At 46.5% G+C, this 27,211-nt stretch overlaps 1 protein-coding gene across 2 annotated transcripts in view; it reads right to left on the bottom strand.

The window, feature by feature from the left end:
- The window catches only part of LOC120941008 (kinesin-like protein KIF20A), a 57,885-nt gene that overhangs the window by 23,178 nt on the left and 7,496 nt on the right, over positions 1 to 27,211 (bottom strand). For both annotated transcript variants that reach the window (XM_040354225.1, XM_040354226.1), the window contains exons 6-7: positions 23,850 to 24,034; positions 20,311 to 20,386 (exon numbers count right to left, since the gene is read on the bottom strand). In XM_040354225.1, coding sequence (XP_040210159.1) covers positions 20,311 to 20,386; positions 23,850 to 24,034 — 261 coding nt within the window. The remainder of the gene's footprint in view (positions 1 to 20,310; positions 20,387 to 23,849; positions 24,035 to 27,211) is intronic.

A 27,211-nucleotide genomic window follows, 5' to 3' on the forward strand; every position in this document is an offset into this window, starting at 1 on the left:
AAAATCGAAAGATCCCAGGGCGGAACCCTAGAAATCTGTACTGGGGACATCCTATCTCTGGCTGTTAGGAACCTTCTAATTAGGGGATCCAGGGATAGACGTATATCTAAAAAATAAGACAAGGCCGCCACCTGAACTCTGAGTCCTAGTGGCTATCCCCTGGTCCACCCAGTCTTGGAGAAAATCTAGGATGACCGAAGTCTCCTGCTGGGATACTAGTCTCACCGAGCACCAGCGAGAAAAGACGCCCCAGATCTTGACATAAATACGCCTATCGACTGCCTTCCTACTGGCCAGAAGCGTGTCAATTACCTTCTCGGAACAGCCCTTCTCCCTCAGGCTCCGCCTCTCAAGCACCAGGCCGTCAGCTTGAAGAAGCTGGGGTCTGGGTGAAAGACCGAACCCTGCCGAAGAAGGTCTGCCCGAATAGGGAGAAGGAGGGGAGGCGCCACCGACCCGCGCTCTAGAGCCGGAAACCAGGTCCTCTTGGGCCACCAGGGTGTGACCAGAATTAGTCTGCCTACTGCTAGACTTAACCTCTGTAGGATTCTCGGAATCAGGTTCAGGAGGAGAAAAAGCATAGGCCAGGTGAAACTTTCATACCTGGGCCAATGCACCCACCCCCTCCGAGCCGTGTTCTCGGGAGAGGGAGAAGAATCTCCTCACCTTCCTGTTTGCCCTGCGGGCGAAGAGATCCACCTCTGGGCTGCCAAAGTGCTGACAGATCAGGCTGAAGACCTCTGGATTCAGTTCCCACTCCCCCTGGAGAATGGGCTGATGACTCAAGTAGTCTGCCTCCAAGTTGAGGGCCCCTTTTAAGTGGACTGCCGACAGGGAGGGAATTCTCAGTTCTGCCCAGCCCAGGATCTCTAGAGACAGCACCAGAAGGGTGCGGGATCTGGTGCCTCCCTGGTGGTTGAGGAAGGCCACCGTGGTAGCATTGTCGGAAAGAATCTGGACCTCCCGGCCCAGAATTCTTTCCTCGAATGCCTTTAGAGCTTCTCCGACCGCTAATAGTTTGCGGTAGTTTGAAGAGGCCCCCCTCTGGCGTTGGCTCCAGGAACCCTGGGCACAGAGCCCCCCACCCCTAGGCGCTGGCATCTGTGGTGATCCCGACGGGTTCGATCTGACTCCACGCAAGACCCATCTGCAGGTTCTGTGGAAGAAGCCACCAGCTTAGAGTGTGCTTCACTGGATCTGGGACACTGACCCTGACATCTAGGGATTCTCTTTTTCCGTCCCAGGAGGAAAGGAGAAAGAAAGAATTGGAGGGGTCTGGAGTGGAGCTGCACCCACGGGACCGCTGGGATACAAGAGGTCAATAAGCCCAGCAGCCTCATGATGTCCCTGAAAGAGGACTCCGTTCTCCCCACTGCCGACCTGACCGCTGCCATGAGACACCGAATCTTGTCCTCTGGCAAAAGGAGCCTCCTTTCCAGGGAGTCCATCAGAAATCCTAGATAAAGCTTCCTCTGCTCTAGAAGGAGCGAGGATTTCTCCTTGTTGATAATCCAACCCAGGGATTCCAAGGTAGTCATGACAGTGGTCAGGTCCGCAAGAAGGAGATCCTGACTCTGGTTGTACAGTAACAGATCATCGAGATAAGGAACTAGAGCCATCCACTGCAAATGCAGGAAAGCGATCGCCTCCGCCAGGACCTTTGTAAAGACCCTTGGACTGGAGGCCAGTCCGAAAGGGAGGGCAGCAAATTGCCAATGCTGCACTCCCTGGGCGGAGGTGATCGCAAACCTGAGAAACCTCTGATGACCCAGAAAAATTGGAATGTGGAGATAAGCGTCCCTTAAATCAATGGTCACCATGAATACTTCCCTCAGCAGAAGCCTCCTGAGGCTGTAAACACTCTCCATACGAAACCTCTTGTGAAGGACAGAGGTATTCAGGGGTCTCCGATTATCAGCCAAAACTTCCCTGACGGCTTTGGGACCACAAAGATATGGGAGTAAACTCCCAAACCTCTCTGGTCCACAGGGACTGGGACTATGACCCCCTGCTGTGCAAGCTCTGCGACGTTCCGCAGAAGGCCTGCTGACTTGAGGGGGTCCTTGGGCAAATGAGTCAGAATAAATTTCGGAGGGGGAAACTGCCAATTCTAGCTTGTACCCCTCTCTTACAATCTGGAGAACATGAGGGCTCTGAGTAATACTCTCCCACCTGGGAAGGAAATGGGAGAGTCTTCCCCCGACTTTCCCGTCATTTGGAATCCTTATCGCTTGGTTTAGTGTTGGAAAAAAGGATGCCCCCTTTCTGTTTGTCCTTCCCAACTCCCCAGCGCCTATTGTTAGGAGGCCTCTCTGAAGGATGGTTCCTACCCTCAAGTCCACCCTGGGGGCCTCGAAAAGTTATTTTCCTGTTCTGTCTAGGATTGGTAGGGAAACGTATACCTTTTTCTGAGGACCTAGTCAGAGCCTGATCTAGGCCTGTACCAAAAAGGAGGGAGCCCTCGAAGGGAAGACCACAAAGACGGGTCTTGGATGAAAGATCGCCGTTCCACATTTTGACCCACACTGCTCTCCTAGCAGAGTAGATGAGGGCTCCCGTCTTTGCGGTAGAACGCACAGACTCTACCGCAGCATCAGCCAAAAAAGCCACTGCACTGCCTATAATCTGTAGGGAGTCCAGAATCTCCTTAGACTTAGGAACATGGGAGACATGTTCCATCAACTTAGAGATACAAGAATCCGCGTTCTTTGCTACGCAGGTTGAGGTCAATGTGGGGCTCAAGGCTGCCGCATTAGCCTCCCAGGCCCTACGCAGAGGTAGTCTCAGCCTGCCGATCCATAGGATCTTTTAAGTTACCCGCATCCTCAAAGAAGAGGTCAGACTGCTTGGAGACCTGCGTGAGGGGGGGGGGGGGGGGGGGGGGGGGGAGTCTAATTTAGGTACTTTAAAGAACTTGTTCTCCTCTTCCTTAAAAAGGGACATCGGCGCTTCCAAGTTTTGTACCTTAGAAGCTTTTTCTCTGGTTCGGCCCACTCCCTAAAGGATGATGTCCTTAAGGGACTGGTGTACTGGAATAGCCCTTGGCGGAGACTTCACTAAGCCCTGGTACATTTTATCCTGTGCAGATACCTGTTCTGCTGGCTGCAGAATCTCCTCGGAGGCATAAATCGCCCCAAGGAGGCCCTCTATCTCATCAGCTGAAAAGATATACCTGCCTGATCTGCCATCCTGAGTCTGACAACAGGGACCCCAGAGGTTCTTGGCGGACTCTATAAAACCGTGAAGAAGGAGCTTTCCTGAGAGGAGGGCCCTGCGGTGGGGGGGGGGGGGGGTTCAGGCTCCTTGCTCCTAAGAGAAGTTTGAAACTCCCCAAGCGTGGAAAGCATCTGAGTCTGAACCTCGAGAAAGTCCTTCATAACCTGAGAGGTCTCTTTACCGGTTAATTTCTGAATGCACTTAGAACAGAAGGGCTTAGAGTGATCTGAGGGCAGTTTACTATTACAATAGCCACATCTCATAAAATGGCTAGTGTCTTTGGATGAACGACTAGTACCCCCCTGGGCAATGACATCCTCCCCTGAGAAAAAAGGGGGTACACAGAAATGCACATCAATTCTATGGGAAAACAGGGGGAAGAATCAGGGTCCCAGCCTATCGTACCCCCTGCTCAAACAGGCAGACTCAACCCCCGTGGTCTCCTCTGCAGCCATGGCCATGAGTGGCCGGTCCTCCCGTTCCATGCTGAGGAAGGACAAGTCGGGCGCCTCTCTCTCGGCTGCTGTGCGTCTCTGGTCAAGCCCCTGGAGATCTAGGATAGCCACTAGCCTAGGAGACTCCAGCACTCAGGGGGGTTCTTCCAGCTCACTCAGTGAGGCCCCCCTGAGAAGGAAGGGACCCCCCAGGAAGGAGTAAATCCTGCTGGACCCAGAGGCTACCCAGTGCTGCGGTCCAGCTCTCAGGAGGGGGGGGGGGGGGACCACCAGCCCCAGGTCATAAAGAATAAAAAATCGTTTCACTGTGGGGAAACAGTCAAGAACTGAGGAGCACGGGGAGGGGTTTTTAACCTCTTTTGATTGTGTTTCCTGTCAGGTGAAGCCAGTCATCTCTCAGGGTGCTGTCCTGGAAGACGACTTGAGAAACAACTGTTAAGCTTAGACACAAAATGGAGTGGTTAAGATGAATGTACTTTATTCAAAGGCCCTTTGCACAACTTGATAGGGGGTTTTAACTTTTCCACACCAAGACTAAAAGAAAAAACGGGTTTGGCTATAACTTTCAGCTGCTAGAATTACTAGTGGATAACAACGATAAGAGTCGCAAAGGATAGGTTCATCCTTTGGCTTATGTCACCCCCACATTTTGGATGCATCATGCACTAGACCCACCGCCTGCACCCCCCCCCCCCCCCCCCCAATTTTCACCCTCCCTGTTACAGCAGATAAGGGATCCTTTACCTACACTCGCTGTCACATTTTTAAATGGCATAGTGTGGGGCTCTGCCTACACATTCACAGAAATCTGAATGACAGAAGTCCCGTCTGTCACTGTGGCAGACAATGTGCCACAAGCAAGTCCATTCACACTACCTACAGCAGTTAACATAAATCCCATACAGGAGGTACAGGCAACAGAGCTGCATGTAGTGTTTGCAGGAGCCCGACATTGCACCTGGTTTCCTCCAATTGCGGGTGCAGGCTTCTGTGAAAAAACAAATATAAAAAATTCCCACCAAAAATATGCGCATTTTTTATTTCTCAAAAATGGCGATTGGAGCCTTCAACATTAAATCCTGCACAGACTGCACCTATTAGAAGAAAAAAAAAAAGTCTGGCCCAAGACATGTAGGCTGCTCCACCAAGATTAGAGGGCAAGCAAGCATGCCCATAGCAGCTCATATGCCCTTGGGTTCCCCCAAAAGAACACATTACAAAACATGTTTATACTTGCCTGCTCCTGGCTCCTCTAGAATTGCCCCAATAGAAAGCCTTTTTTTATGGGGCAGCCTGTGTGGGCTTCGCTTCTGGACCTTGCCGTCTGCTTCTATAGATTCAGAACGTGGTACTCGGCTCTGCCCCCTGCTGCAGATGGGCACATCGCTGGATCAAATGAGGCCTCAGGTAAATGGGGGTTGGGAGGAATACTGATGACTACATTTTCTACCTTAATGTAAGGAATGCATTAAGGTAAAGGCTTTAAAACCATGTTAAGTGGTAAGTTTGTGCAAGAGAAAAGGGTAATTTTTTTCCCTGTTCAAAAGATTTCAGGTTTTCGAAATCCGGATGAAACAATTATGGAAAGTAGGACACGCATTTCACAGCTTTGACTGTACAGTAGGCCAAGGCCACCCAGACAAGGCCAGATAAGCACACACTACAGCTAGAAATTAATGAACCAATTAGCACAGTAAAAATGGCTTATGGGGGGCGTGGTCGGAAGCCGACCTGAATGGCAGCCTAGTGTCTCTGCTCGCTCACAGCCCAAAACTACTAGGTAGATTTGGGGACCTTACCCTGCACTTTCATGGGCGGCTCCAGGACCACAAAGCACAGGGCATCATCTCAACCCCCTCTGGGCTCATCCACGGACCTCTGGTCCCATTTCCAGCCGTCGGATATGCGGCCGGACGACACCTCCAAGATGGCGCCAGACACCTCTACCTCCACTGAGGGACCCCAGATGCGGCTCTCCCCCTCGATCCCGGCCCAGCTCCGGACTCCCATTCCCAGGAGCAGCAATCGGAGGACGCCCTACACCACTCGGGAGCGGTGAGTTCCCCGGCCCCGTCCTTCCCCCTTTCAGAGGCCTTCTCACTAGGCCTCCCGGCCGCCATCTTGGGACACCCAGACCAGCAGCACTACACTCAGTGCTCTGCGGCCTTCCCGCAGATGCTGTGGACAGCGCCAGACACGGGACGGATCCAGGCTTCCCATCCCTCTTAGAGGACCCAGAGGACTTGCCGGCCCTCCTGGGCCCAGCTCATCCGCCCCGGCACCCGCTCTCAGTACCCGCGACAGGGAGCCAATGGACAGTTTGGGGGAGAGCTGCGGAGCCAGCCACCCCCCGTCTGGAATACAGGGTCGATTTGGGGAACCCTGCCTCTCTAACTCACAGGCAGCCACTGCGGCCATCAGTGCACAAAAGACAGGCCCCCCTCCTCCCTCTCTTACCCTGGGACACCAAGATGGCCCTCCAGCCGCAGCAAGCCCTGGCCTGGAATGGATCCTGGATCAGCCATCCTTCCTCTCGGATCCGGGGACAGCCCCCCCCAAACAGGCCCTGCTCCAACCAACCCCCTACCACAACCACCGGAATCAGCGCAGTTTCCACCCATGCCTCCCCAATGGTACTCCTACCTGCAAGCCATGCCTACTAAAGATGACTTTAAACAGTTAATAGCAGATGTGAAATCCACCTGTCGCTCAGATATTCAGGCACTACAATCGGGCCTCAAACATTTAGCAGACAGAGTGGAGATGGCGGAGGAGGAAATCCAGGAAACCAAACTAGCGTTCCATAGGACCCAAAGTGCAAAACACCGCTCCCTACTCAGGGATATGCAACACCACGTGGAGGACCTGGATAACAGGGGGCAAAGAAACATCCGCGTGCGGGGGATCCCGGAGCAGGAGAGCCCAGAGGACATACACGCCACCTTACAGACCCTGTTGAACAACCTGGTGGGTGAGCCTCCAGCCAAGCCGTTAGAAATGGACAGAGCACACCGGGCCTTGCGCCCCAAAGGGGCCACTTCCAAACCGAGACATAATCTGTAGGCTGAGCTCTTACCTCCTGAAAGAGGAAATAATGCGACAAGCCCGCAAAGTGACACTGGATGATGTTCCGATCCAGCTTTACCCCGATTTGTCCTGGATCACCTTACAAAAGCGTAGACTGCTTGAACCATTGCTACGTATCCTACAGGAAGAAAACATCACCTACCGCTGGGGTTTCCCGTTCAGCCTCTCGGCCAAACACCAGGGTACAACGGCCGTGTTGCGATAACCCGGAAGATTTACCAGTGTTTTGTGACGTCCTGGAGTTGCGTCCTCCCCAGCTCCCGGACTGGGATCTTGTGGCTTTGCCACCCCCTCCCCCAACAGTTTGGCAGAAGGTCCACCCAACTAAACGCTCTAGGAGGTGCTGAAGGGCCCAAGAAAAACCACCATACGCACCTAAGGAAGACCTAAAGAGCCCTGCAGGCTTTTGCCAGTCGGGCACCCTGCCCCAACACTTCTGCCAGTGACTTTGCCCTGACTACTGCCCAAGACCTGCCCCCCCCCCCCTTCCCAATGCCCTAGCTTTATTCTTGGTTAGCATTTTGAGCTCTATAGAGAGACTTTCCACATTCCACCTCCCCCCTCACCTTCAGCCCAGATTATTGGACTTGTACAAGGTCCGGTCGTTTAGCTTCTGTTTTAGGGTTCCTGTGTCCCCCCGAGCCACCCCTTGGGTGCTGGGTTGGTGGTACCCACAGGAAGCCGTCCTGAACTAGGCCAGTTGGCCCTCATAGGTCTTGACTAGATGTTTGTAGTTTGTTATCAGTATTACTCTAAACTAAGGTTTTCTTTTATTTTTTCTACACAGTCTCATCCCTTCCTCTCCCTTAATCGTCTGGCTGCATACAGGGCTCCTGGAAGTCCTCTGGTTCTCCTCCCGTGGGATGCCCGCTCCCACTCCTGGGTGCCCGGATCCTCTCCATCCACTTCAGGTAAGTAGGTTCCCCACCACCCTCACACTCCCCCATGGCTAGGATATTGTCATTAAATGTCCACGGACTAAACTCAGACAGAAAGCGGCACTTAGCGTTGAGGGCGGATGTCATTATGGTCATTATTTTTCTCTCATCGGGGCCCCACAAAAGGGCAGGCGTAGCCATACTCAAGAAGGGGGTCGCCCTTCACTAGCACCCACCTCTACAGTGACCCATCAGGCCACTATCTTATCCTCCGGGGTCTCTGGCAGGACCAGGAGGTCACTTTCTGCGCGGTTTATGCCCCAAATGTCCGGCAGCTTGGACTTCTATCCAAGGTTTATGCTCGCGCGGACCATGGGATTCTGGTGATTAACCTAACACAAAGTCCCCCCCAATCAGCTACCTCGGACCGCCACGTGGTGAACCCCAGGGTGTCCCCGGCACGAGTGCCTAGAGACTCGAGGCTATTCCGACAAATTTCCAGATGTTATGCCCTGTTTGATGCCTGGAGGGTTCTCCACCCTGGCGACCGACAGTACACCTACTCGGCCCCTCATCGAATACACTCCCGTATAGATTACTTTTTTGTTAACAACCCGGCGTTGCGACTGACCCGCGCAGCACAGATACAACCGATATCCTGGTCTGACCATGCTCCGGTCCTACTGACTCTGGATCTGGGCTCCCCCACTAGCAGACCCTATAACTGGCGCCTTAACACATTCCTCCTCCAGCACCTCCCCTCGAAATCCGAACTGGAGTCCACCTTAAATTATTTTGAAGAGAATGACACCCTGGACACAACCCCGTCCACGCTGTGGGAAGCTCACAAGGCGGTACTGAGGGGTAAATGCCTAGCTCTCCCTTCGGCCATGAAAAAAATGCGCAGGCCGCAAAGTCGATTACAGGACTCCCCTACCCTCTCGCTCCTAAAAAAAAAAATCACCGCCCTCAGAGCAACTCTTGGTGAGCTAGCGCTGGGAAAGGTGGAGAAAGCACTACTCAGGCTTAGGCAACTGTACTACGACAAGGGTAACAAAGCCCACTCCCTTCTTGCTAGGAAGCTACGAGACGGCGCACAAGCTACAACTCCACACCAGATTAGAAACAACTCAGGAATCCTGGTATCCCATCCTAGAGACATAGCCCACTCCTTTGCAGACTTTTACGAAACTCTTTACAACAATCCGGACATCCCCAGTAATACTCCCTCGCCTGACCTCACCCAGCGCATGCATGACTACTTGGAGCAGAGCGGAGTCTCCCAGCTCCAACCCTTGGACCTGGCCCCCCTAAATGCCCCATCACAGTAGAGGAGTTGGAGCACACCATTAAATCCCTACCATCACGCAAGTTCCCCTATGAATACTATAAAGCGTTTCTCCTCCTGCTCCCCCACATGTGCAAATTGTTCAACGTTATTTTTCACGACACTCCGGTCCCCGACGACATGCAACGATCCTTCATTACAGTGATACCGAAGCCAGACAAGGACCCCTCCCTCTGTGCCAACTACAGACCCATTGCCCTCCTGAATTTGGACTTGAAAATATTCACTAAATTACTTTCCATTTGTCTAAACTCTGTCCTCCCTTCCCTTATTCATAAAGACCAGGTAGGCTTTGTCCCGCTCCACCAAGCGGGGGACAACACTTGGAAAATAATTGACCTTGTGGAGGTGGCAAACAGGTAGGGCCGGCAGTCTCTGCTGCTTGGCCTGGATGCTGAAAAAGCTTTCAACCGCTTGGGATGGCCATTCCTGTTCGCCACATTACGCCATGTAGGGCTCAGGGGACCTTTCCTACGAGCTATCCAGCACTTATACTCTGGCCCCTCCTCTCAAGTTAGGACCCCCTTTGCCCTCTCCTCTGCATTTCCGGTGACCAACGGTACCAGACAGGGCTGCCCACTATCCCCCCTGCTTTACGCGCTGTGTGTGGAACCCCTGGCCACCACTATACGCAAGAACCCAGACATCAGGGGCATATTAGTCAGTGATCGAGGAGTTTAAAATTTCACCATTTGCGGATGATATAATCCTCACTCTCAACCTAGGACCTCCCTTCCAATCCTGCATGCCGAACTAGACCGATACCGGGTTCTATCGGGATACAAAATAAACGCATCTAAAATCGGAAGCGCTCCCGATTAATATCCCAGACTGGGAGGTAGCCCATCTGCAGGCAAATTTTCCATACAACTGGAAATCCTCCTTGAAATACCTGGGGATCCATATTATCCCAAAATTCACCACCCTATATCAACACAACTTCCCCTCCTTGTTCCGCACTATTAGGGCCCTCCTCCAGCAGTGGAAGAAACACCACATCTCTCTGCTCGGGAGGGTGGCGTCGGTTAAGACGACGATCCTCCCAAAAATATTATACATGTTCCAAACCCTGCCCGTACCGGTGCCCTATGCCCACCTGAGAAAACTCCAGACCGATCTGTTCCAGTATACTTGGAACTACAAGAGGCATAGGATTCCTCGCTCGGTGCCACAGGTGGTGCAGTCAGACGGAGGACTCGCGTTTCCAGACCTTGTTAAATATTATCAGGCAGCACAGTTGAAGGCGATAGCCTCCTGGTTTACCCTGCGCTCATATAATAAATGGATGGAAATAGAGAAGCTATGGCTCGCCCCGGTGCACCCAAACAATTTGCAGTGGAGCGCGGACGTAGAGGTGGAACCCGAGCGCATGTTGGGCCCCATGACCCACCTCCGGCGAACGTGGCGCAAACTGGTCCGCCAACACAAACTGGCGTTAGACAGCTCCCTTCTCACCTCCTTTGCCTGCAACCCCAAGATCCCGGATAGCCTTACCCATCGCATGACCGCACCATGGACCACACAAAATCTTTTCCATTTTGGGAACCTGGTAGACCCACTGACCCGCAGGCTGCACCTGTTTGCTGAGCTGCAGGCCAAATACGATCTGCCGCGCCAGGAGTTCTACGGATATCTCCAGATACGCCATCACGCCTTATCCATCGCACCAAATTTGCAGTTTTCTCCACCAACCTCTTTTGAAAGGCTGATCCTGGCGGGTTTCATGCAGAGGGGCCTGATCTCCGATATCTATAAAATTTTGAATGCCTGGTCGGTGGACACTATGGGCAAACATGCTTACATGGCTAAATGGGAGAAGGCCTTGGCAAGGAGATCTCCGTGGAACAGTGGCGGATGATCTGGGCTCAGGCAGCAAAAAGTTTGATCTGTACTTTGTACAAGGAGAACACATACAAAATCCTTTACTTTTGGTACATGACCCCTGACGTCCTCCATGCCATTTATCCTACTACATCCGAGCGCTGCTGGCACTGCCAGGGGTACCCTCCTACATATCTATTGGAGCTGCTCGCTGATTGCCCCATTTTGGAGTTCGGTTCAGCAGTTGCTGGCTCAGCTTCTTGAAAAGACGATCCCCCTTACCCCGAAATTCTGCCTACTAGGTCTATCCCCACTGAAAATCCCTGCCCCTTACAAGAAACTGACCCGACATGTACTCACGGCAGCGTGCCGTTTGGTGGCACTGCACTGGAAGCGCAGCTCCCCCCCCTCCCGAGGCTCTTTATGCCAGGATTAAAGATGCGGAATTGATGGAGAGGATGACGGCCAGAATGCAGGACAGACTGGAGGCCCACGATAAAGTCTGGGAGTTGTGGCACCGCCGGGAAGATCCACCCTGAACCGGTAAATGCAGCAGATAGACGACTTTTTAACTTCTCTCCCCCTTCTTTCTTCCCCCTTTTCTATTTATTTTCTCTCCTTCCGTTAGTCCCCTGGTGACTCACACCTATGGAGCAGTTCAAATTTGCATCTAAACGGTTATTTCTCTCAATGCACTTATTAAGCCTTTAAAAAAAAAAAAAAAGGCGTAGGCTCAGAGTTCGCAGCTATGGCACTTCATGTTAACACATGGAAGAAATGACAATGACGCTGATATTGCTGGATACAATTGTTATGACTTTATTGCTTACTATATACAGTTGACTGTCTTACATGCATATTTGTACTGAACAAAAAATTCTAAATAAACAGGTTATTGGAAAAAAAAAAGGCTTATGCGGGAAATAAGGTGTCCTTTATAAAGTGGTGGAAAAGCAAGAAAAAGACAGGTGGCAAGACAAAAAAATAAAAATGAACTAGGTGGATAAAGAAGGATACGAAGGGTGGAGGGAGGTGGTTACTGGAGCGGTTAAGTAATATTGGGAAGGCCACTAGTGGCAGCAAAAGTCTGGTGCACATCGTTATGATTCATGCAGCATGGAATCAAAAAGTCACCAGGGAGAAATCCATTTATGGCTGCCAAAATTTTGATATATTTGGGACACAATCATGTAGGGTGATGTCAATCTTGCCATGAACCATGCTCATGCAACTCGATTTTTTACTTCAAGCAGACCAAGAGTGGACGTTTTCCAGGCAGCTACCACTGTCTGCTTGGCAGCACGTACACATTGTAAAAAGCTTAAATTGAGCATTGGTAATGTCTGAAGGTCACAGATGCTGACTAGTTATAGCAGGTTCCGGAGAAAAAGATTTGCCCAACACTGGTGAGATCAAAACCTTGCAGCCCTGAAAGCACTCTAAAGAATAGCTTGGTACAGACAGAAATGTGTGCTGGAACCAGGTACCAGTGGGAGGAGACCATGTATGAGGCCTATAGCATGGCAACATTTACAGAGAACAGGTTCAACAGTGACACCGAGGTCAGACTCCCACTCGCTAACATAGGATGGAGGCCGTATGAAAAAAAATTTAAAAAATATTTTGGGGAGCAGAGTATTTTTAACCACAGTGATTTTACCCAAGCACATAATACCTAAAGACAACCACTAAGCCATCAAGGTGTTTAGTTTGGGAAAGGCAATTTAAACACAACATTCCAAGTTGAGAGCTTTATAACAGAACAGGTCTTCTCTTATTAACTAGCCCCAAATAGCCAGATTTTATTGTGCAGGGTGAAGACTTTTCAGGAACCCATTTGTCATTTTCCCATTGACTTCAGAGTTTACCCAATTATAACCCCATATATACAGTGTAACTTATATGGTCCACTACAGCATTATTACATGCAAAGTATTGATCTCACTGATGTTTAAAGCAGCATTTAAGGAACTGCTAAATACATGTGAACTTTCATCTGTCAGCTAGCTTTGAATTCACAAACTTGCCGTTAACTGTTGAGAAAAGCTCCATTTCCAAGTTCAACTTAATATTTTCCTTTGTTCCTCCCATCTTGATTGGTGTAAACTACTTATCCTAAGAAGCCAGAATCTTCAACACTACCAGAGCTCTCAATGTACAGAGTGAAATCTGAGAAGCTTTTTTGCAGTCACCAGATTGTGTGTAGGGAGAAGATTAAGGCTCAGTTTCCACTACTGCGAGTGGTTGTGCGACTTGACACATGATGTGGCATGACAAGACAAAATCCATGTATTTCAATGGTCCCCGTTCCAATTGGTGCGACGCAAAAAAAAAAAAGTTTTGTACCAATTTGTTTCCGACTTCGGTGACTTGTTCTCCCATGGTTCTCACCAGTCGCATGACATTGCATCAAAAGGCGTACCTCCTTGGCCTCAGTATTCTGCAGTGACATTTCGAGTCCTCAAGTGAGTAGGGGGGGGGATGAACATTTCCCCTGCCATGGTTCCCTCCCCTCCTTTTTTGCTCCCCCCCCCCTTTACCACTATTGGAGTTATTAGGATGTTCAACGTTCTATATATTTTCTACAGAACTGTCATACGCATCAGCTCCTGATGAGGTGGTATTTAGCCCTCGAAACGCATAGAGCTTACAAAGACGCATACCCCAATGACCGACTATCTGCGAGGACATTTATTCCTTATTAAAAACTTTTTATATGAATTTGTACATGGAGCGATAATTGGCAACAGTACCATTTTTTTTTATGATTCATGTCTACTCTTCATTGTATCCGAGTTTATGCAACTACAACCTCTACTGTAATAACTATTTTGGCTATATGAGGTCATGTCTATGGTTGTTAAATTACTTTTCTACATCCGGTTCCTTTTTTGTGCGTCATCTAAAGACCAAAACTACCTTTTATATTACATTTAGGGATGAGGCGTCTCTTTCACTGCGGTGCTTCGTCAAAAGTCCCAACCTTCCTGTTTTATCTCCAATGCAGTGGTCAGTGCTAAAAATATGCACCGCTGCTGTACCAATGACACTGGCGGGGAAGGGGTTAACACCAGGGGTGATCAAAGAGTCTAGTATGTCCCTAGGATGTGCTTGCTGTGTGGGGGGGGATGGACTGACTTAACAGAGATCCTTGTTCCTGCTTAGCAGGAACAGAAGATCTGCGTCCTTCCCTGTCAAAACGGCAATCTGCTTTGTTTACATAGGCAGATCACGATTCTGCTCCTCTGTGGAGCGATCGCAGGTGGCCATCGCGTCCGCCGGGCCTGCTGATCGGCTCCCCCCCCCCCCCCCCCCATGTCATATGGGCATGTGCGCCCCCACAGTATTTATTGCACAAAATGATGTACAGTGTTGCAGGAATAAGAGCTCGCTGCTCGTGGATTGCTTATGAGCTCAATTCAAAAAAGTGCATCAGCCACAATTTTATTTTAACCACTTCCAGACCTTAGGTGTTTTTCAGATTTGGTGTTTGCAGGACAAAAACTGTTTTTTTCTGCTAGAAAATTACTTAAAACCCCCAAACATTATATATATTTTTTTCTAACACCCTAGAGAATAAAATAGTGGTCATTGCAATACTTTGTCACACCGTATTTGCGCAGCGGTCTTACACGCGCACTTTTTTTGGAAAAAAATCACTTTTTTTAATTTAAAAAATAAGACAATACATTTGGCCCAATTTTTTTTATATATTGTGAAAGATAATGTTACGCCGAGTAAAATGATACCCAACATGTCTTGCTTAAAAATTCCGCCCGCTCGTGGCATGGCGTCAAACTTTTACCCTTAAAAATCTCGATAGGCGACGTTTAAAAAATTCTATAGGTTGCATTTTTTGAGCTACAGAATAGGTCTAGGGCTAGAATTATTGCTCTCGCTCCAACGATCGCGGCGATAACTCACTTTTGTGATTTGAACACCGTTTTCATATGTGGGCGCTACTCGCGTATGCGTTCGCTTCTGCGCGCGAGCTAGTCGGGACGGGGCGCTTTAAAAAAAAAACATTGTCTTATTTTTTTATTTATTTTATTACTTTTTACACTGAAAAAAATAAATAAAAAAATTTGATCACTTATTCCTATTACAAGGAATGTAAACATCCCTTGTAATAGAAAAAAGCATGACAGGTCCTCTTAAATATGAGATCTGGGGTCAAAAAGACCTCAGATCTCATAATTAGACTAAAATGCAAGAAAAAAATAAATAAAAAATAAAAAATTTGAAACTGTCATTTTTTCAAATGACAAAAAAAAATAAAAAATGTTTCTTTAAGAGGCTGGGCGGGACTGACGTTTTGACGTCACTTCCGCCCAGCAGAGCTATGGGGACGGGTGAAGGAGATTTTTCCTTCACTCGCAACCCCAGTGAACAGCCGACCGGTCCCGATCTCCGCCGCCGCTACCGACGGCTCCGGTAAGCGGCGGAGGGCCCCTCTCCCGCCACCGATAACGGCGATCCCGCGGCGAATCCGCCACGAAGACCACCGTTATCGTGTACAGGACCGCTCACACTAAAGATGGATACCTCGGTTGTGGCAGCAGCTGCTGCCGTTACCGAGATATCCATCTTTAAAAAAAGGACGTACATCGTCATGCGCAGGTCTGGAAGTGGTTAATAAATCTTTTACCAAACATTACGACACATCCTGGAATTTTCCTTTAGCCTTTATTACTGGCATAAAACAATCCAAGAGGACTTACCCATCATAAGGCATCACTAGCTCGAGACCCTCAGGAAACCCCCAGAGGCCGCCTGAAGCATCCATTATAGTCCAATGCCGTTAACTTACAGCAGTAAGGTGAGAGGCCAGCACACAGAGGTGTCGCCATACTGGACTGGCTAGGCATCAGCCATTTAGTCACTGGTTATAGTGAAGGGCATCACCGACACATCATTTGATTGCTTTATGAACCATTTCTGATGATTTCTACTTGTGCCTAAGGTGGCACATGGGACATTCCGAGTCTAATTCACCTTTGTTTTTGTTCTCACATTACGTTTTTCAACCATTTACTGTGCAATCCATATGGTGTTTTATCAAGTTACTGTGAGAAGCTTTACACATTTGTATACATTGTCTGCCATTTGCACTTGTTATTGAAGATTTCCATGAATTTGAAAATTTACTGCAACATTGTGGGTATATTTATGTAGCGCCCCCTTTACTTTCAGTAAGGGCACTACGCTAAAAGTTAGTGGGAGAATGAGAGAGGCAAGTTGCTCTCATTCTTGATTGTGTTCAATTTGGCTGTCTCCAATTCTGGATTGTCCTGTGGGTCAGTCTGTATGTCCAGAGATATGGTCTCATCTCTGGATGGCAGATGGCACCAGAGGGGATCCAGGCAGAGCCGCTTCTTCCCAGCAGCCAATGAGGAGTTGAGCCTCGCTGTGCATGCTGGGAGGGGGTATTTCTGGGGCGGAAGCCATTCTTGGTTCTTCGTGGGTTCCAGGTGCAGCACCCACCTTCAGGGGTGTGCGCACATCGCGGGCCCCACCACTATGGCCTACCTGGCCTGGGGTCGTGCGCAACGCGAAGTTCCAGACTTTGGGCCCTGGCCTGGAGCAAATGATGCCACAAAGGGGCCCCAGTGACTGACTGGGTCCCCCTTCTACTGAGGAGATCCCAGGCTGTATGCCGTTTGGTGGGGGATCGGCTTGAGGAGAACCCAGAGGCAGGTTGTCCAAAAGTGCTTAAACGAACTATCGGGGATCTGGTGACCGGGACATTGACAGGTACACCTCCACTGTCAACCGGTGACCCTAGCGCAAATTTACTGGGAGGATAAGCTCAACTATTTAGCTCATCCAAGTTCTAGGCCTGTGGCAGAGGCCCCATCAGAGCCAGGTCTGTGGCAGAGACCTGCTCCTCCCAGCATCCTTAAGTGACACTTCGGCTGCCGTGCCTGTGGCAGGAGTCTGTCCAGGGGCGCTTCACCCACTCTGGCTGGAGTGGCGATGAACTGTAATACTATTGCTGAAAGCAGGATTGCTTTCTTCTTCATCCAAGCCTGATACCGCAAAGTTCTTCACTTCATCAACCTTTTCTGTCTACCTCAAGTTGATGTTGGTCATGTTGGGCCAAGAAATAAAGTATTTAGAAAACCTTATCTACAGATTGGACATTCGCTTATTGCTCTACTCACTACCTTCACCCCTAGACAACACAGAGGTAACTTAAAGTGGTTGTAAACCCACTATTTTGACTTTTACCTACAGGTAAGCCTATAATAAAGGCTTACCTGTAGGCAAGGAGAATATCTCCTAAACCTGCACGGTTTAGGAGATATTCCCCTCGCAATGCGGGCGGCGCATGCGCAGGGGGAAATCCATGGTGATAGGACCGGCATCCGCCGGACCCTGCCGATTTTAAATCTCCCGCGCGGGAGTGACGTCATCGCCGCTCCAGCCAATCACAGCGCTGGAGCGGCGATACCCGGAAGACACGCCGGAGCAAGATGACATCCTGCTCGGCGTGGACCAGGTAAGTGGTTTTCACCTCGTTCCGAGGTAAGTATTTCATAATCGGCTAGTATGCGGTGCATACTAGCCGATTATGCCTTTTGCCTTGCAGGTTTAAAAAAAAAAAAAAAAAAAAAGTTTATGCGGTTTACAACCGCTTTAATACGCCGCTCCCAAAACAATCAGCGGCTCCTCAGGGGGTAGCGCTACATTTACATTTTTACAATTGACTGTCACTTGCACCTTATACTGTAGAGCTTTTCATCTTCATCCTACAGCACCACCACCATCCTACCATTTAGTATATGTACGGTGGTCAGTCAGCAAGTGGTTCATTCTGATGACACTGGGAATGCATAATGATCTCAGGCCAAGATTGTCAGAAAAGAACTTTAAAATTAGAGCTAAATACTAGGGTTGCACCGATAATTTTATTTACCAGCGATTTACTGTTTGGTCAAGTACTCGCTGATACCGAGTAACACAATACTCTTGTGGTGCGATTTAAGCCCATCCAAAATAAATGGGCTCAAATCTCACTGCAAAGATTCTTATTCGATTTGAACAGGAATGCTGTGCGATTCCTGTCCGAATCGCATGCACCTTCCCGCACGCTCCACCGTGAACCCAGGCTGAAGTTACCATGAAAAGCCTGGTTTCACACAGGAGCGGTGAGGGAAACTGCATGCAAGTCTGACAGGAATCGCACTGCATCACTGTTCAAATCACACGCGATTGTTTGCAGTGTGATTTGAGCCCATTAATTTTGAATGGGCTTAAATTGCACTACAAAAAACAAAGTATTGATTTCAGGTATTGGAGCATTTATACAAGGAGTACTCATGTAAATGCTTAGTATCGAGTCTGATATGGTACAACACTACCATACCTCCCAACATTTTCATATAGGAATGAGGGACACCTACTAGCAAATGTATGTTGGCATAAGACACACAGGTTATTTAAAAGGGTTAATTAAATCCACAAGGTTTTTTGTTTTACCACTACTATTCCTTTATATTGTGTAAATAAATTATTAGTGCTAAAGTAAATACATACATATAAATAGTGCTGACACCATGTGTCGTATTGCTGATAAATTTAGCAAGCAGTATAATATAAACATGTAGAATCAAATATATATAAATATATATTAATATAAATATAAATGACAAATGCAAAAGTACCTTTGTGTCAAACAGTGACTTAAAACATAAATGTGAACCGTTGCTGAATGCAACGACTCTATAAAGTGCAAAACGTGAACTGTTGAATGCAATACTCTATAATAAAGTGCAGTCCGTGCCTCCTTAACCATAAATGTCCGTGATGAAAATGGTTCAATAATGCAAAAAAGTCACTCCACGTGTAGAAGTCACGTGGAGTGTGACGTAACGCCGTAGGGAAATCGAGGCCAACAGCGCAGACCAGGAGCAGCGGAGGTCACAGTAAGACAGTGTGAATACACTGCAATCATACCCTGCTAGCTTTGTTTATTATAATTGTAAGAGTCCGATTTTTATTTTATCATTAAAAATTCACCGATAATACTACACTATAGTGGCCTTTTTTCCTCTTGCTGGGCTTGGGCGGGAGCGATCACCCGCTGCCCCCCTCCCCCTATTCCAGCTACCCATTTCAGGATACTGGATCGTGGATCACAGTGGACCATTCGTTTGGACACTCCACAGATACAAGGAGGTGGTCATTTAACCTATGTGCCTAATAAAAAGATCCGGGAGGTGAGAGTTTTGGGAGACAGGTGGAGGAGCACCAGCATGGTTCAATATTACAACTAAACCAGGGGAAGATCTGAAATTTGGACTGTCAGGAGGTTTTTGAGCCTCTCCATGGGATTACATTATCTATGTATTTAACTTTTTTGCATTATTGAACCATTTTCATCACGGACATTTATGGTTAAAGGGTCACTAAAGGAAATTGTTTTTTGCTGAAATGACTGTTTATTGGGTATAGAGACATAAAAGTTAACCGATTCCTTTTAAAAAGGATTACAAATTTAATTTAATCCATCATATAATGTGCCTCTAGTTTAACTTTCAGTTTTAAAGGTACATACATGAAGTTCCGGGTGAGAGGTGAGTCGGGAAGACTCACAGAACAAAAACAAACAAATCCAGGGCAGTGTTTTGTTTTTAAAATTAATCCGATTGGTTCTGAGGAGTTTTAGACATACAGTAATGACGGCTTAGACCACCGTGAGAAAGCTCCCAGTATGATGGTTATAAGGAAACAGGCAACCAGGAAGTGTGGACATCACAGCAGAATTACAGCTACTTCAAAGCAAAAACGAACAATGAGGACATAAAACCAGTACTGCAGTAAGGTAAAGGAAGCTATTTAGCTAAAAAAAAAAAAAAAAATTCCTATAGTGACCCTTTAAGGAGGCACGGACTGCACTTTATTATAGAGTAGTTGCATTCAGCAACAGTTCACATTTATGTTTTAAGTCACTGTTTGACACAGGAGTACTTTTGCATATGTCATTTATATTAATATTTATTTATATATATTTGATTCTACACATTTATATTATACTGCTTGCTAGATTTATCAGCAATACGACACATGGTGTCAGCACCATTTATATGTATGTATTTACTTTAGTGCTAATCATTTATTTACACATTTCTATTTTATGTTCGGTGAACGTTACAAGATTCAGCAGCTTTAGTTATTCATTGTACTTCCACACATTTATCTACATACTCACAGTAGCGCGAGAGATTCACTTTATATATTCCTTTATATTGACTTTTAAATTTTACAAATGCAGCAATTTAGAATTTTAAATGAAGTGTTTCCCAGAGCCAAACCTTTTTTGAAAGTGAAATATTCAACTATATAGATCAGACCAAAATGGAGGGACAAATGAGGAGGAAAAGGGAGACATTGTTACAAATCAGGAAGTTGGGAGCTGTGCACTACTAAATGCTTACTAAAACAGATCACTTTGCCATACAATATGAAGCTGTAATAACCAGCAGCCATTGATCAAATTTACCTTTTACATATGAAGCTTCATTACTAGAGGCCAGGTTACGAAGATTTCCTGAACTTGAAACAGTCTTCATGCCATCCTGCAATGAGTCATTAAAAACAGCAATGCAAAAAAAAAAAATTTGTATGCGTGTCATCAGCCCACGTGGCAGTACAATCTTCCCTATATGCAGCACAAAGTAAATTCTACAGCAAGCATTCCTGGTGTCAGGAAGAACGAGAGGCATGGGGAATGCTTGTCAAATTCGGATTCGTGATAAGAGCGTTATGCGGTCCTTGCACTACAATTTGATAGTTTCAAAAAAATCACAAATATGATCAAATGGAGCAGTGAAATCGATCACCATCACCACCATACTGAGAAATGGCGTTGTAACGGGCTCTTTGCTCTATTCCAGGCTTTTATTGAAAAATGTAAAAAAAAAAAAAAAAAAGTTGAAGGGCAATATGGCAAGTATCACAATTTAGAATACAGCAAAACCTTAAAGCGGGGGTTCACCCTATCGACGGGAAAAATTTTTTTTTTTTTTTTTTTACCTTAAAATCAGGCATTGTAGCGCGAGCTACAGTATGCCTGTCCCGAATTTTTTCCCCCCATACTCACCTTGTAGTCGTCCATCGAAGATACCGGGGAATGGGCGTGCCTCTGGAGACGGAGGATGATTGACGGCCGGCTCTGGCGCGTCACGCTTCTCCGGAAATAGCCGAAATAGGCTTGGTCTTCACGACGCGTGCGCATAGCCTGTGCGCAGGCGCCGTGAAGAGCCGAGACCTACTCCGGCTGTCTTCGGGGAGAGTGACGTGCCAGGGCCGGCCGTCAATCATCCTCCCTCTCCATAGGCACGCCCATTCCCCGCGGGAGCCGGAATCTACGATGGACGACTACAAGGTGAGTACGGGGTTAAAAAAATCGGGACAGGCATACTGTAGCTCGCGCTACAATGCCTGTCTCGATGGTAAAATCATGGGATTGTGGGTGAACTACCGCTTTAAGAAGAAGAAGGGAAACTGGGGGCAAGTTTTTGGACTTTTCAGGCACAGTGTGCTGGTAAGAATACAGTCGTACAGAGAGAAATTCTCTAAAATTAGATTTAATTGAACATAGAAATACAGTTCATATATTAAAAACTTGACGTTCCAACGGAACAAACTAGCTAGGCATTGCAATAAGCCTCCAAACCATAACAGGAGATAGTCAACCAATAATCAAAACATAGAAATACAGCATTTCAAGATTGAATGAAATACAAGCTATAAAGAGTAGATTGGATAATTAAAATATCCTGTGTGAGTGAAGGAGGTTCGGACATATACATAGACTGTAGGCTGCAGTCTCCCGGGAGACTTATGGAGTATACCCGCTGCCACTCGAACCACCAGAATCAATTTTGCGTCTGGGCTACAACCCCTTTTCAGGTCTAGGCCCTGGCACGGATTTCTGAGTACTTGGATACCACAATAGGGTTGGGAGCCACGGTGGGCCCCCCCCCCTCTCTCTAGCAGTTTAATACTCCATTTGAGATTTGTTTGCCCACAAGGGTTCATCTGTATTCATCTAGTGTCCAGCAGTCCGGACCTAGCTTTTAAGCCTCTAAGAAATTCATTTCTTCTATGCTCTATATTTATGATTATGATATGATCTACTGATACCATATCAAACTATACCCAAGAGACTCTGGGAACAAGCACTGTAAGACGCACAAAACCGGTCGAGTCATCACATTGCAAGTTCCACCTTTCAGACAGTATATGTCCGAACCTCCTTCACTCACACAGCATATTTTAATTATATAATCTACTCTTTATAGCTTGTATTTCATTCAATCTTGAAACGCTGTATTTCTAGGTTTTGATTATTAGTGGACCATCTCCTGTTATGGTTTGGAGGCTTATTGCAATGCCTAGCTAGTTAGTTCCGTTGGAACGTCAAGTTTTTAATATATGAACTGTATTTCTATGTTCAATTAAATCTAATTTTAGAGAATTTCTCTTTGTACGACTGTATTCTTACCAGCACACTGTGCCTGAAAAGTCCAAAAACTTGCCCCCTTCTTCTCATACGTATTAGGACGTGGCACCTTTTTATATTATTACGTATCCACTTGTTCACTACATGTGAGGATACTGTCTCCTTTTCTTTATACAGTAAAACCTTGGTTTAAAAGCGTTTTGCAAGACAAGCAAAATATTTTATTACATTTTGACTTGATATACAAGCGATGTCTTTATACAAGTAGTATATGAATAGTGCTACCGCACCGCCACTTAAGTGTAGAATAACCGTGAATGAAAAATACGTTTAATTATGCTGCTAAATATATATGGGTAAGTAAGTAAATACCTGTAGTGATATTGATAAAAGAGTGATCAGCGCATACAGTCCAATAAATATACATTAGTGGTTTTATCTATAACAAAATAAGTGATAAGTGACAATAATGTGCAATAAATGCAGAGGTCCTCTGATGAAACCACGTGATGGGGCGTAACCGGTAAGGATCTGATGGACCAGGAAATAGAAAGAGCCTGAACACCGCTGTCACTGCTGCTTTTTTTTTTGTTTTACTTTGATGCAAGTTTCTACAGCTTTATTTATTAAAAATCCCTTGCTGTACTTCACGATGGAGCGTCTCTTGATTTTACTGGGGCTCAAATCGAGGAGAGAACTTGTGAGGCCATCTGTACCCGTGGAGACAGGCAGTAGCTGGGAACCTATGTGGAGGAACCATCCCTGGACCTATCCACACTCATACAAGTCTGCATATACCTGCCTTAAGGTAAGCGCTCTGTGAGCACAGCACCTAAAAGATTTATACAGAAGATTGTGAAGTTCCTTTAAGATTTGGATTGCACAAGGACCCTCATCACTTATTTTTTGCCATTTTCTGTTCACTTATGTTTGCACTTTGGGACGAATAGCATTTATTGCACATTATTGTCACTTATCACTTATTTTGTTATACATTAGTGGTTTTATTATCTATATTTATTGGACTGTATGCACTGATCACTCTTTTATCAATATCCGATATACAAGTAGTGTCACGTCACAAGTATAAAAGAGAAAAGACGCCTTTCAAGTGTAGCAATATGGTTATATTTAATGAAGGTACAACATTTACCAACAAATTGCTACACTTGCTATACTCTTTATACTCTGGAGCTCCTGCTGTATTTTGCTTCTAATCCCCTTGTGGATGAACGTTTTATGGTTACACAACTTATCACAATGCTATAATAATTTATATGGACTATAAAAACGGAAGGACTTCTAAATACATGGTTGTGGAACAAATCATTTGAGTTTCCATTATTTAAGGGGGAAATTTGCTTTGATATATAGAACGTATAAGTGCTTTGGATTACAAGCATGTTTCTGAATCGAATTATGCTTGCAATACAAGATTTATACATAGGTTGACAGTAGTACAAGAGAACAGATACCGTAGCACACAATTTCTGAGCCAACAGTAAGAATAATAATGCCATCTAGTGGACAACTTTATTTTCAAATTTCATTTATAGTTTTAGGTTGCCACTAACCTCTTTCAGGCTGGATAGGAAAGCCGCTTTTGTGGTTTCCTCCTGCTTGACTTGTGCAGGGTCTAGCTTCATCACATCATTGCCAAGATAGGGCTTTAGATTCATCTTCGTATACTGGTGACCTCGGATATGACCAAAAATCACATCAAGTGAACGAGGAAGTATACCACCATCTTTTGGAGTTCCTGCAAAGGCAAAAAAGTTTGTTAGTGTATAAGGGTTCATGTGCAGGGTGCTCAAAAACACCTTTTACAGGCATTATATTTTCTTCCCAACCTGTAAAAGCACCTGTTAGCCTAGATGTCCATGCACACAGGTGTTTACAGGCTGGACAGAAAAGCTTTTTAGGCAGAAATTGTTTTAAAAGTGTGTAAACGCGCTTAAACCTTAGGTGTTTGCTTCAGAGTTCATTCCTTCCAATGGGCAGAATAAATTCTGGCCAATGAATACCATTCAAATGCTTAATGCGCATGCAACATGTGGCTTTAGGTGTGCTGACCTGCTTTTTTCCTGTCGGGAGTAAAGGCAGTCAAGAGAGAAAACCAAACGCCCAGTGTGCATGAGGCCTAATAGAAAGAAAATGCAAGACTTATCAGTAACTTGTTTTTGAGTATTCTTTCAGGACAACACCTGAGACTGTAGCTCCTGCCACCAGACACAGGAAACACATCAATCTTGAGATTTTTCTCTCCTTCGACCACTGACAGATCGATCACGCTAGAGCCGTAAAGAGCCGTACAACCAAATGCTCTATTGAAATTGGGGAGACAACACACACACACACACATTTTTTGGGTGCAGACTGCCACACCTTTTTCCATATAGCATGGTCTAGTATAAATTCCAAAATAGCGAAAAGGTCTTCCAACAACCAAAAGAGGGTTGTATACTCTCCACATTTTACCATAGATGGCTCTAGTAACCTTCTTGCAGCTGGCAAGAGTAGAAACTAGAGGCTCCAGAAACCAAATTTTTATGAGCTGCCATTTAGAAACCAGGTTTTGAGGCTTCCTTTAGGTAATGTAAAGCCCCCAGAAGAAATTGTGTGACAGGAAGAGGGGAGAACCATGCTCTTTTAGATTCAAAGGGTACTATAAAGATAACCAAAGTTCTTTCTTTCTGGATCTTCCTTAAAGCGGGGGTTCACCCGAAATTTTTTATTTTTTTTAACATTAGATTGAGGCCAATTGTGGGGACTGGGCGTTCCCATTTGATTGACAGCCTTCCGACCGTCACATACAGTGCGTCACGAGTTGCCGAAAGTAGCCGAACGTCGGTGCGCAGGCACCGTATAGAGCCACACCGACGTTCGGCTTCTTTCGGGAACTCGTGACGCGCTGTATGTGACAGTCGGAAGGCTGTCAAATAAGAATGCCCAGTCCCGAAGACCATACCCGGAAGAGGCCGGGTTCACCCGGAAGTTTTCGGGTGAACCCCCGCTTTAACTAGTTGCGGCCCGCTCACTGTCAAATGATGGCGGGCTGGGCGGTGCAGCTCTCGTTCTGCGGCAATGTCATGACGGCGTCCTAGAATGGCCGCTCAGCGATCATGGCCACACCGCGTTGCCAAGACACGGCACAACCCCGATATCTGTAGAGAGCCCTTTAACCATGTAATCGGCTGTGTCCAATCACAGCCGGTCACATGTAAACATGGAGATGCCGGTAATTCGCTTCTCCTCGCACTGACAGAGTGAGAGGAGAGGACAGCCGATTAGCGGCATCTCACAGGGGGGCATCTATTAATGTAATCAGCGCACTGATCAGTGCCCCGATTACAGTATAGCAATTGTCACCAGTGCCCACAAATCAGTGGTCATTAGCAATGCCAATCAGTGCTGGCCATCAGTGCCACCCATTAGTGCTGCCCAACTGTGCCCAGTGCCACCCATCAGTGCCCACAAGTGTGGACCTGTCACACACTATTCCTATTACAAGGGATGTTTACATCCCTTGTAAAAAAAAAAGTGAAAGTAAAAAAATACGTAAAATAAAAAATTAAAAACGCCCCTGTCCCCGGTAGCTCGTGCTCAGAAGCGAATGCAAGTCCCGCCCATGTATGTAAACGTCGTTCAAACCACATGTGAGGTGTCACCGCGTGCAACAATTCTAGCACAATTCTAGCACTAGACCTCCTCTAACTCTAAACTGGTAACCTGTAAAAAAATTCAAAGCGTCGCCTATGGAGATTTTTAAGTAACGAAGTTTGGCGCCATTCCATGAGTGTGTGCAATTTTAAAGCATGACACTAAGGTATCTATTTTCTCGGCGTAACATCAGCTTTCACTTAAATATTGGGCCAACTTTTACTGTTTTGTTATTTTTTAATTCATGAAACTATTTTTTTTCCCAAAAAATTGATTTGGGGGGACAACTCCTACACTTTATTTTGGCGCAGGGTTCCTCTTAATATCCATACCATACCCAAAGGGCCTGGTAATGGACTGGGGGGGGGGGGGGGATCCCATGCCGTTTTATCATAATTTTTATTTATATTGCTGGAAACCAGCAATACATTACAGCAGGGAGCAGATTTAAATTACATTTTTTCCCTTACAAATGTCATTTTGCTCCTCTCATTCATAAAATGATGTACAGCTGCCATGTAAGCAGCCTTACATAGTATGGGCCATGGCTCTCACAGCAGAGCGCGCTGTGATTGGCCAAACCATGCAGGTCAGGTGCATGTTTTGGCCGATCTCGCAGTGCATTGACTATCTCGCCGTTCATTATGGCACGTTCCATGGGTGCTCGAATGCCCCATAATGCTCGGTATTCAGCGAACAGCTGATGTGCGAGGCGAACCGCTGGCTTTTTGGAGATAATCAAGCATTTGTCTAAAAAAAAAAAAAATGTAAAACATTTTTTGATCACATGGTTTCACATATAATCATGGCACACGTGTTTGCACACAGTTTAAGATAAGGCATACATACATTTTTAGGGGGTTCTGTACACTTTTTGGTTCATCATAAATGGCATTAACATTTTTTTAGCAGAATTCAATTATTAAATCACACATTGTTTACAGTTAGGAAATTTTTGCTTTCAACGCATTGAATGTTGCGCTATTACAGACACAAATTCATTATACTAGATTATCTAGATCCCAGATCTCTCCCTAAAGTGGACCCGTCATCCCTTATTTCCATTACTAGGGATGTTAACATTCCTTGTAATATGATTAAAAGTGATGAAAGAATAAAATGCAAAACATTTAAAGCGCCCTCCTCCCTCCGTGTTTGCGTGCATAAGCAAACGCAAATCCCACACGTATATGCAAGTGGTGTTTGCACACCACATGTGAGGTATTGCTGCAAACATTTGAGCGAGAGCAATAATTATAGCGCTAGACCTCCAACT

Source organism: Rana temporaria, chromosome 5 (genome assembly GCF_905171775.1).
Source record: "Rana temporaria chromosome 5, aRanTem1.1, whole genome shotgun sequence".
NCBI lineage: Eukaryota > Metazoa > Chordata > Amphibia > Anura > Ranidae > Rana > Rana temporaria.